The sequence below is a fragment of the Chinchilla lanigera genome, unplaced genomic scaffold, assembly GCF_000276665.1.
Source record: "Chinchilla lanigera isolate Chin_1 unplaced genomic scaffold, ChiLan1.0 scaffold00012, whole genome shotgun sequence".
NCBI classification, from domain to species: Eukaryota; Metazoa; Chordata; class Mammalia; order Rodentia; family Chinchillidae; genus Chinchilla; species Chinchilla lanigera.
Window position 1 is genome coordinate 27,135,650 of NW_004955413.1, and position 11,270 is coordinate 27,146,919.

Here is an 11,270-nt window from a genome sequence, read left to right on the forward strand (position 1 = left end):
ACGCATGTGCGTAAGGCCCGACGGGCGGCGGGGCGGGGCTTCACCGAAGGGGCGGGGCTTCTCCAAGGCACTTTTGTGCGGGAGGGGGGGTTGTGGGCGTGGGTGCGTCAGCCAGCCAGGGAGAAGGTGGAGCTGTGCGTAATGACGTGTAGGGCGTTCTCGGCGGGGAGCGCGAACGGCACCGTGCGCGTGCGTGTTGTTTTCTGGTGCGCGTCGATCCCTGAGGCTGAGGTAGGCCTTCTGTGTTCTGTGCGTGTTGCTTGCAGCCCGGGACTGGCTTCGTCCTGCTTTGGCCCTCAAGTCTGGGGCGTTCTCCTCGCCTCCCAGGGAGGCAGCGTCCGCGTAAGGAGCCCTGCGTAGGGAGCGCGGCTGGATGCAGCCGTTCGCGGGGGAGGTGAGATCCGGGGCCTGCGTGGACTTCAGTGGGCGTGGCCGGCTGCGCGGTTGGGGGAGCTTTGGGGAGGAATGCGGACCGTAGGTCCCCTCTAGGACTGAGGACCCTGGCGGTCGAGATGGCGTTAGAGGCGGGACCCCGGTGTCGGGCTGCACCAGCGCACGGTCAGAGCGGCCACCTTGGCTACCGCCGGCCTCGAAGCGTCCCTAACGGACAACTGAGGTGAGGCTGCCTTCCAAGGACCGAGAGCGCACGGGGTGTAAGGACCCATCCTCATTAGTAACTCCAATTCTTTGTAACAGTTCTCAAAAGAGCCTAGAAGTTGACATGTTTTATAGATGTGTTACTGCCGGGCACAGTGGCGCACTCCTGTAATCCCAGGTATTGCGGAGGCCGAAGCAGGAGGATCGCGAGTTCCGAGACTGCCCTGGGCACGATAGCTTCATGTCTGAAGAAAAAAAATATTTGCTTGTTGCCTCATCTTTTACTTAGCAGAAACCAGCATGTCAGGGTGGGAGTCTTACTATAAATCCGAGGGCGATGAAGAGGAAGAGGAGGAGGAGGAGAGCCCTGACGCAGGTGGTAAGTGCCTTTAACCTGTGGTGCTGTCCTGTGTGTAGCAGAAATACCTTTCCTGCCGCTCTCCGTTGGGTGGCCTTTGCTGTCTGTCTGGTGGCCCACTTTCTTTCCCCACATAATCTGAAATACTTGCCCTGCTTTGAGCTTTGCAGAGGCACCCTATGCTCATTTATTCTTATGTTTTTGGGACATTTCTAGTCTTACATTTTTTCTGGTTACCAGTAGGTTGACATCTGTTGAACTCCATTAAGTGAACCTTTTCGGGGGTATCCTTTGTCACCTTATGTGGCTCAGGTAAGACCCTTCCTCACTCAAGAAAGTAGTTTTACTCATTCCAGGATCTCTGTAAAAACGCCTTCCGTCTATAGTAACTGCAGCCATGGAACAGTAAACATTAGTGACACAGTTAAGGAGAACCCTCAGGTTTGGCAATACAGTAATACATAGGGCAAAGGAAGAGAAATGAAGGGTATGTGTTAGCTATATTCTGATTAATTTCATTCCTGAGTAGAAAGTTTTAAGGTGCTTTTAAAAAAAATTTTTTTTTTTTTTTGGTCTTTTTGAGACAGGGTCTGGCTATGCAGTTCAGGCTGACCTTGAACTTGCTTTGTAGCCCAGGCTGGTCTGGAACTCGCAGCAGTCCTCCTGCCTCAGCCTCCTGAGTGCTGGGATTACAGGCATGCGCCATCACGCCCAGCAAAAAGTGTTTTTTATTAGAAGTGGGAAACATAGGAAACAAAAAATAAAACTTACTGTACTCTATATCTAGCACCCTGAAGTAACCACCACTAGCGTTTTGTATTTTTATTTCATTTTATTTTTTATACTTTTTTTTGTTTGGATTTGGCTTTTGGTATCTGGAATCGAACTCATGACCTTGAGCTTGCCAGGCAGGCTCTGTGCCACTGAGCTATATCCCCAGCCCCTATATTTTGTATTTTGCATATGCTAGGTGAGATTTCTACCACTGAGCTACATCTCTAGTCCTTTTTATTTTGAGACTGGTTCTTGCCGAGCTACCTCAGTTGGACTTGAATTCGCAATCCTCCTGCCTCAGTCCCCTGAGTAACTAGAATTACAGGTGGTCACCACCACACCAAGCTCTCTTTTTACTTTTTGTGTTGGGGTCCCATTATCATAATGTTTCCTGGGCTGGCCTTGGACTGCTGGGCTCAGGAAATCCTTCTGCTTCAGCCTCTGTAGTAGGTAGGACTAGAGGCCTGGCCACTATGCCCTGCTTCATTTTGGTATTTTCAATATTTCTGTCATGTGTCTTTGAATATTTATCTCTTAAGTACACTCATACATTTTTCTTTGTATCTGATTTTTATATTGTAATCATAGTGCACGTATGTTTCTATTTTAATTTATATCACTTTTCTTCAAAAAAGAATTTTTAGAATGTATTCTTAATTTTGTGTTCTTTTTTCCTTGTGCCATAGATACATCTTTACACAGTTATATATATGTAGTCTTTGTAATTTATTTTATTTCATTTATTTTTTGTCTTTTTTTTGAGATAGGGTCTCACTATGCAGTTTAGGCTGTCCTTGAACTCACTTTTTAAAGCCCAAGCTGGCCTCAAACTTGCAGCTATCCTCCTGCCTCAGCCTCCTGAGTGCTGGGGTTACAGGCGTGCACACCCGGCCTTTGTAATTTATTTTAAATGTACTGTAATTCTGTTTCCTGCTGGGCATTTTAGTTATTTTCAATTTGTTGCTTTGGGGTTTTTTTTTTGGGTGAGGGGAGTTGTTTGAGACAGAGTCTTGCTGTAGCCCAGGCTGGTATTGAATCAACCTGTTGCTTTTTAATAAATAACATTGTAGTAAATTTTGCACAAGGATTTTTCTATATCTTCTTAAGGTAGATTGTTAAGAGGTAGGTTTCACCTGGCTAAGATAGTTTTTTCTTTGGTCTTTTTGAGACAGGGTCTCCCTATGCAGTTCACGCTGGTCTTAAACTCACTTTGTAGCCCAGACTGGCCTCAAACTCCCAATGATCCTCCTGCCTCAGCCTCCCAAGTGTTGGGATTACAGAGGTGCACCACTGAGATAGTTTTTGTTACGACTTTTGATAGTTATAGTGCTATGTTTTCCAAAAGGCAGCTAATTAAGTTTATTATATTAAGAAGTAGCACTGTAGCATAAGATGGCACATGTCTGTAATCTCAACTGCTCAGGAGACTGAGGTGGTAGAATCACAAGTTCGAGCCCAGGCTAGGCAATTTAGAGAGTCTGTCTCAAACAAAAAAAAGGAGACAGTGAGACTGTGTATTGGGTGTGGTGCCCATTTGTAACCCTAGGTACTTGGGAATTTGATGCAGGAGGATTCTAAGTGCAAGGCCTGTCTGGGCTATTCAGTGAGACCCTGTCTTCAAAATTTAAAAAGCTGGGGATGTAGTTCAATGGTAGAGAGCTAGAGAGCCCTTGAGTTAATCCCTTACACTGGGAGGTGGTGTGTGTGGGGGGGAACAAAGAATACAGTCAGTGAAATTCAAGAGTGTAGGAAAGTTAAATGTATGTGTCGGAGCATCCCGGTTCTTTAGCAGATAGTTTACAAGGGAAGATAGAGGAAGATCTATAGACTAAGAGACTCCAAAAACATCTGTTAAAAAGTCAACACTTTTTTAATGTTTAATGTTTATGGATGTCACTGAATGGTAAAACTATAAAGAAAAGGAAGTGGGCCGGGGAGATAGCTCAGCGGTACAAGTGCCTGCCTGGCAAGAAAAGGAAGTGATTATCAGTAGTCAGGACAGTAATTACTTTGGGCCGAGCTGGGTATTGTAATTGGATGGGAACATAGGATGGACCCCGGGGTACCGATGTCTTTAGTTGTGTAAGTACGCAATTTTATTTCTGTTGCCTGCCATAGGTGATGGTTTTTTAAGGGTGTCTGCCTTATAAACCTCTAGTTTATGCTTTTGCTTTAGGGGCTTTTCTCTGTTTTGTGTGAGTGGTAAATGTGGTAAATACAAGTGTAAGAATAAACATTCCCTTCTGGTTTTTTCCCCTATAGGAGAATATAAATACTCAGGAAGAGATAGTTTGATTTTTTTGGTGGATGCTTCCAGGGCCATGTTTGAATCTCAGGGTGAGAATGAACTGACACCTTTTGATATGAGCATCCAGGTAAGACTACCTCTTTATTTGATATAAATAAACAACAAAAGGGGGATGGGTATTTAGCTCAGCGGCACAGTGCCTGGCTGGCAAGCGCAAGGTCGTGAGTTCGATTCCCAGTACCAGGAAAAAAAACCAAAAAAAAACCCCCAAAACTAATAAACAACAAAAGTATTAGCACCACTTGTTTCTTTTTTTTTTTTTTATCTTTTTGAGGCTGGGTCTTGCCATGCAGTTCAGGCTGGCCTTGAGCTCACTTTATAGCTCAGGCTGGTCTTGAACTCACAGTGATCCTCTTGCCTCAGCCTCCTGAGTGCTGGGATTATAAATGTGCTCCATCATGCCTGGCTAGCACCACTTTTAAAAACATGGATTCTTTGAAAAGTTCGTGAATATTGTGTGGTGGTTAGTCTCTCAGGATGGCTGCCTCTGATTGCCGTTGAAGCAGAAGTAGCAGGGTTAGCTGTGTTTGCTAGTGCCAGCCTGTAATATCAGCAACTCAGGAGCATAAGTCTGAAGCCAGCCAGGGTAACTTAGTGAGACCCTGTTAAAAAGGAAAAAGGGTTGGAGATATAGCTCAGTGATAGACTGTTCCTAGGTTTGATCTCCAGTACCACTATCATCAAAAAATACAAAAAGCAGTGTTAGGTACCAGATGAATGAGACATTTACAAATGAACACCAAGTATTCGATAAGAAAACAATAAAAGTATTTTCTAAAATTCTCTTTTAGTTTCTTTTTCTCTTCTTCCTTTCTTCTTTCTTTCTTTATTTATTTAGGTACCAGGAATCAAACTCAGGGCCTTGCATTTGCCAGGCAGGTGCTGTGCCGCTGAGCTACATCCCTGCCTCATCTTCTTGCACAGACCATACTAATCACTGTGTTATTTCTGATGTATTGCTAAGCTGAGCGTGGTGGTGCACGCCTGTTATCCCAGCACTGAGAGGCTGAGGCAGGAGGAACCCCCAGAGTTCGAGGCCAGCCTGGGTTACATAGTGAGACCCTGTCTCCAAAAAATAAATTTAAAAAAGTGTGTTGCTGGGTCAACAGAGGTATTGTTTTTGTTTTTGTTAAAATTCTTAGAATTTAGAAAGAGCTCTCACCAAATTCTTGTAAAAGCTTATAGACAGCTCAAAGAGTAGATTAAAATATTTGCAGCAATGACTGCTTGCTATGTAGATTATTGTAACTAGTCATAAATTTTGCATTTAAGGATGGACATTTCAAACCCTACCCAGGTAACTTAGCAACTTAATGACATTGTCTCAAAATAAAAAATAGAAAAGTGTTGAGGATGTAGCTCAGTGTGGAGGCCCTAGGATCACTCTCCAGTACTGGAAGAAGAAGAAAAAAGACTACTGTGAGGGAAGGCCAGGTTGGGGCTCAGGCAGGAAATGTTGTTTTGTTGTTATTGTTTATTTGTTTTTGTCTTTTTGAGACAGGGTCTTGCTATGCAGTTCAGGCTGGCCTTGAGCTCACTTTGTAGCCCAGGCTGGCCTCGACCTCACAACAATCCTCCTGTCAGGCAGCATATGTAAAGGTCACCACATATGTTGGTTGGTTTGTAGACTGAGAAACTTAATTTTGTCTGTGGCCCCAGAATTAAACAGGCTCCCCTGGAATTACCAACCCTTTAGAGGCCTCATTTTCTGGATGCTGCCATTAGTTTAGGTGAGCACACCTTTCCTGTGGCTGGAATGCTGCTGTCTAACTGTGTAATTAAGCAATTTTGTCTTCGGGTCACATCCACTTCTTGTTAACTTAACCCTTGTAATCATTTTAGATATGTGAACTGTTTCTTGGTATGAGAATACTTGAAGGGAGCCAGGGTTATAGCTCAGTTGCACAGTGCCTGCCTGGCAAGTGTAAGGTCCTGAGTTTGATTCTTGATACAAAAAAAGAAAAGAATACTTGAGGAAGTGCTGCTAGGTGATTTCTCCACACTCAGCCAGTTAAGTAACGTCGGTGGGACTCAACTCCAGGTTTCCAGTGCCAGTGTTGGTTTTTTTTTTTTGCTGCCATAGGTCAGTCTCCTCCCTGAGAATATACAAGTGTATCCTTCTCTGGCTTCTTGTGGTAGGGAAGTATCTGTTACATATTGGCACTTTGTTTCTTTTTTTTTTTTTAGTTCAGGAGATTGAACCCAGGGCCTTTGCACTGAGCTACTTCCTCAGCCATTTTTAAAATTTTTATTTTGAGACAGGGTTTGCCTAAGTTGGTAAGTTGTCCAGGCTGGGCTTCAACTAGTGATCCTCCTGCCTCAGTCTCCCAGAGTGCTGGGTTACAGGTGTGTGCCACTTCGTTGTAACTTGATACATATGTTCATATGCCTATCAGTCTCACTGACTTGAGTTTCCCGAAGGTCGAGGGTGTCATGTCTTGTTCTAGTGCCATGTACAGATTCAGCACTTACTATTTGCCAGGCACGTACAGAACTGAAGTTTGGTGGTAAGTAAATATTCATTGGATCTTTTTTTCAGTGTATCGAGTGTGTGTACACGAGTAAGATCATCAGCAGTGACCGAGATCTCTTGGGAGTGGTGTTCTATGGTACCAAGAAAGACAAAAATTCAGTGAATTTCAAAAATATTTACGTTTTACAAGAACTGGATAATCCAGGTCAGTGATAGTCCGAGTGTTTCCCTCCGTGGGAGTGTCACAGTCCAACAAAGGGCCGAGCAGGAGGGAGCAGGTCCTGTCCTGTCTAGGAGTGTGGTCTCCTGTGCTGGGGTCTTTGCTGGGATGTGACCTCACTGTGTGTGTTAAACTGCTGTGGGGTGAAAAGAGACCCTTGTCTGTTTGCCTGTGGTGAAGGTGGCTACTGCTGATGCTCAGGTGTTTTTTGCGCGCATTCGACTCTGCTTCTGACCAGGTGCTAAACGAGTGCTTGAGCTTGACCGGTTTAAGGGGCAGCTGGGACAAAACCATTTTCAAGACCTGATTGGCCACGGGTCTGACTACTCGCTGAGTGAAGTGCTATGGGTCTGTGCCAACCTCTTCAGCGACGTGCAGGTCAAGATGAGTCATAAGAGGATCATGCTGTTCACCAATGACGATGACCCCCATGGCGGGGACAGTGCCAAGGCGAGCCGGGCCAGGACCAAGGCCAGTGATCTCCGCGACACAGGTGGGCATTTGCCTTGTCCTTTCAATTGGCACTTAACTTTATTGCTCTTTTTTTTTTTTTCTCAGTACTGGGGATTGAGCCAAGGGAGTGCTGAGCTACATCCCTAGCCCTTCTTATTTTATTTTTTAAACTTTATTTTAACATAAGGTCTTGCTAAGTTGCCCAGGGTGGGCCCAAAGTTACAGTCCTCTTGGCGCTGCCTCCTGAGTAGCTGAGGTTAAGGCACACACCACAACATTCAGCTTTTGTTACGTTCTTTACAGCTGATGTCAAGCATTTGCTTTTCACCATCCAGAGGGAAAGGAAAGAATAATGTGAAAAAGGGCTGTGGATATGGCTCAGTGTGAAGGCCTTGGGTTCAAGAATAAAGTGAAGCCAGGGGAAGACACCTGGGTAATATTAACACCAAAAATGGTCTTGAGTGGTTTTGCCATACTGTGTACAGGGTTCTACCCTAGCAGTCTTGTCTCACGTGAAAGTCAGTATTGGAGTAAGTTTTCTGAAGTCATGATAACTGACTTACTTAGCCACTTTTTTTTTTTTTTGAGACAGGGTCATGCTATGAAGTTCAGGCTGGCCTTAGACTCTGAGCAGTCCTCCTGCATTAGCCTCTCAAAGCCTGGGATTACGGGCACCTGTCACCATGCCTGGATTAGCCACTTTCTTTAAGTCCTGAAAATGTTAATAGCCAATTTAGTTTTAGGGAGAGCTTTCAAAATCAAATTTGAGAAGCCAGGCATAGTGGTGCACACCTATAATCCCAGCATGTGGGAGGTTGAGGCACGTGGATCGCCATGAGTTTGGAGCCAGCCTGGGCTACATGGTAAATTCAAGATCATTCTGGACTGCTTAGTGAGACTGTATCTCAAAAAACAAACAAAAAACTCCCCCAAAAAAACAAATAAAATGAAATTTGAGTTTAACTATAAATTTTTGAACCAGGCATGTTGTGTATACTTGTAGTCCCAGCCACCGAGGGGACTGAGGTAGGAGAATCTCTTGAGTCTAGGAGGTTAGACATCCTTGGGCAACATAAAGTGTCGTCTCTGTCTCTGTGTTTTTTTGTGGCCTAGGGATTGAACTCAGGAAGTGCTAAGCTATATCCCCAGCCTTTTTTTTTTTTTTTTGAGACAGGGAGGGTTTCCCTATGTAGTTCAGACTGGCCTTGAGCTCACTGTGTAGTCCTGGTTGGCCTCAAACTCTACAGTGATCCTCCTGCCTCAGCCTCTTGAGTGCTTGGATTACAGGTGTCTGCCACCACATCCAGCCCCTGTTTTTATTTTTGAGACAGGGTTTTTCCTTGTTGGCCAGACTGGCCTCAACTTTAGGTTCCTCAGCCTTTTGAATTACTGAGGTTACAAATGTACACCATGCCTGGGTATACTGTATCCCTTTAAGAATTTTTTTTCTCTCTTGGTGGAAATTGTTTTTCCTTCTCACTTTTATCTGTCCTTGCACCAGGTATCTTTCTGGACTTGATGCACCTGAAGAAACGTGGAGGCTTTGACATATCCTTGTTCTACAGAGATATCATTAGCGTAGCAGAGGATGCGGACCTTGGGGTTCACTTTGAGGAATCGAGCAAGCTGGAAGACCTGTTGAGGAAGGTTCGTGCCAAGGAGACCAGGAAGCGTGTGCTCTCCAGGTGGGCTCTGAGGCACGATCAGCTGCTCACAGGTCCCCTGAGAAAGGATAGGCAGTGGCTTGCTTTGACGTTCCTGGCTGTACACCTGCTGTGTGCGCTCCTCCAAAAACCTGCTCTGTGTCTAGATTGCTGGCCCAGTGCTAGCAGGACAGCGCTATCCTCTGTCTCCTTGCAGTCTCAGGATGTCCCTAGCTGCACGTGTTAATACATTGTTTTCTTCTCTGTCCTGAGGATAACAGCACCTGCCTTGTTAGGTTACCTGTGGTAATTAATTTAACAAAGAAATAACATAAAACAGAGCAGTATGGGGGAAAAATTCGTTGAGTTATTATCATTGTTAAAATCATATCACTCTCATTTTTTCTCTGCTGGAGATTGAACCCAAGACCTCATGCACGCCAGGCAAGTGCTGTGCCACAAGCTGCCTTCCCAGCCCTCGTTCTGAGTTCTTAACCAGTTGGGACCAATAAGACTGTCAGATGAGCTTCTGGTGCTTGATGTTAGCTGAAAGGCTGACATGTGGCTGATCATCTTTTTAAGAGCCTTGATATCAGAACCTTAAAGGGTCACTGTGTTTCTTTCTGAAGTGGATCAGGCATTTGGTTTAGTATTTTACAGTGCTAGGATCAAACCCCAGGCCTGTGTGTGCTTGATAAAAGCTCTACTGCTGAGCTCCATCCCGCCCAGCAGTATGCCCTCTGTCATATTCTAAGTGGGTAATAGGTTCTCAGTCTGATCTTGGTGGTTTAGACCCTGTAAATAGGAAATTCTGTTGTGTTAAATGCATTCCAGCCTGTAATCCTAGTAATGGGGGGCTAAGGCAGGAGGATTGCTGAGAGTTCAAGGCCAGCTTGAACTACTTAGTGAGACCCTATTCAAAAAATAAAACAAGCAGGCTGGGATATACAGCAGAGCGCCTGCCTGGCAAGCACAAGGTCCTGAGTTTTTTTTTTGTTTGGCCTTTTTGGTTTTTTTTTTGTCTTTTTGAGACAGGGTCTCGATATGCAGCTCAGGCTGGCCTTGTGCTCACTTTGTAGCCCAGGCTGGTCTTGAACTCACAGCGATCCTCCTGCCTCAGCCTCCTGAGTGCTGGGTAGGTCCTGAGTTCGATTCCCAGTACCAAAAAAAAATCCTTTGTAGGTTTTTTAAAAGTCATTTAGAAATATTTTTAATTTTTATTAGTGTACTTTAGCAGTACATAATGATCACATTTGTTGTGGGGAGTTGGTTCATGTACAAAACACTTCTCTGTGTTCTTGTCTATGTTTATCTCTGAACTTGCTTAGGATTGTTGGAGAGAATGAAGCAAATTGAAGCTTGGCCTCCAAGAAGGAATTTTAGATAGGAAAATAGATGTAATTTTTCAGTCCATGCTTTTTATTTTTTCTTCTCTCAGATTAAAATTTAAACTTGATAAAGATACAGCATTCACCGTGGGCATTTATAACCTGGTCCAGAAGGCCAACAAGCCACCGCCAGTGAGGCTGTACCGGGAAACAAACGAACCAGTGAAAACCAAGACCCGGACGTTCAGTGTGAACACAGGCAGTTTGCTCTTGCCCAGTGACACCAAGCGGTCTCAGGTGGGCAGATCTGCTGCCTTCCCAAGCTGCCTCCCGTGGGAGAGTGGGCAGGGAGGTGAGGTGTGGACAGCCTAGCGCGGTGATGATGAACCTATGGCATGTATGTTGTTTTTCTTTTAAGACAAAAGGTGTTAATGTATGAGTTGTTTATTCTAAACTAAAACCTCAGTATTCAGGTTTTAGTTGCAGTGTTGGACTTTGCAATAAAAAAGTGGGTTTGGGGTGGCAGTTTGGTCACTCATCTCTGAAAGGTTTCCCATCACTGGCCTGGCCAATTTAATGAATTCTGCTGTACAACTGTGTAGCCCCTCTAGAGACACAGAATATTTAGTGTTGGACCAGTGATACCCTCAGCGCTGGAAAGTTAAATCGCATTGGTGTTTGCAAGAGACGCCCATGGAAACTTCAGCCTGTGCTTGCTCGTTAACTAGAAGAGGAGTTAGGGCAGTAGTCACTACGAAGAGGGATTTTTTTTAAGGGAGAGGATTTCTTTTTACTAAACTAATGAAATTTTTCCTGTGCCTTGAAATGACTCAGGTCTGCCTTTCTGAACCTAAAAGATAGTCTTTAAATACAAAGTATTATTTTCATCCTCTCACTTTGTTCAATCTATAGAGGGATTTGACATTGAAAATTAAAATCAAATGAGTCATCCTTCTTTTTCAGTTACGATGTGGAAGAGAATCACTTTTACATAAGTTTAGGAACTTCGAGAGATGACTAAACTGAAATGACATTTTAATTCAATTTAGGAGGTGTTTTTGGAGCACAAATTTCAAAGCAGACTGTTTTGCCCTGCTTTTTTTTTTTTTTTTTTTT

At 44.3% G+C, this 11,270-nt stretch overlaps 1 protein-coding gene across 7 annotated transcripts in view; it reads left to right on the plus strand.

Moving 5' to 3' along the window:
• Nucleotides 1–135: 135 nt before the first annotated feature.
• The window catches only part of Xrcc6 (X-ray repair complementing defective repair in Chinese hamster cells 6), a 22,560-nt gene continuing 11,425 nt past the window's right edge, over nucleotides 136–11,270 (plus strand). Inside the window, exons 1-7 of one of the 7 annotated variants that reach the window (XM_005379361.2) lie at nucleotides 136–231; nucleotides 887–976; nucleotides 3,992–4,104; nucleotides 6,577–6,715; nucleotides 6,969–7,223; nucleotides 8,685–8,868; nucleotides 10,265–10,451. In XM_005379361.2, the coding sequence (XP_005379418.1) occupies nucleotides 898–976; nucleotides 3,992–4,104; nucleotides 6,577–6,715; nucleotides 6,969–7,223; nucleotides 8,685–8,868; nucleotides 10,265–10,451 (957 nt within the window). In that variant the 5' untranslated portion in view covers nucleotides 136–231; nucleotides 887–897. The other 6 variants (XM_005379362.2, XM_005379363.2, XM_013511358.1 and 3 more) reach the window with 6 other exon arrangements.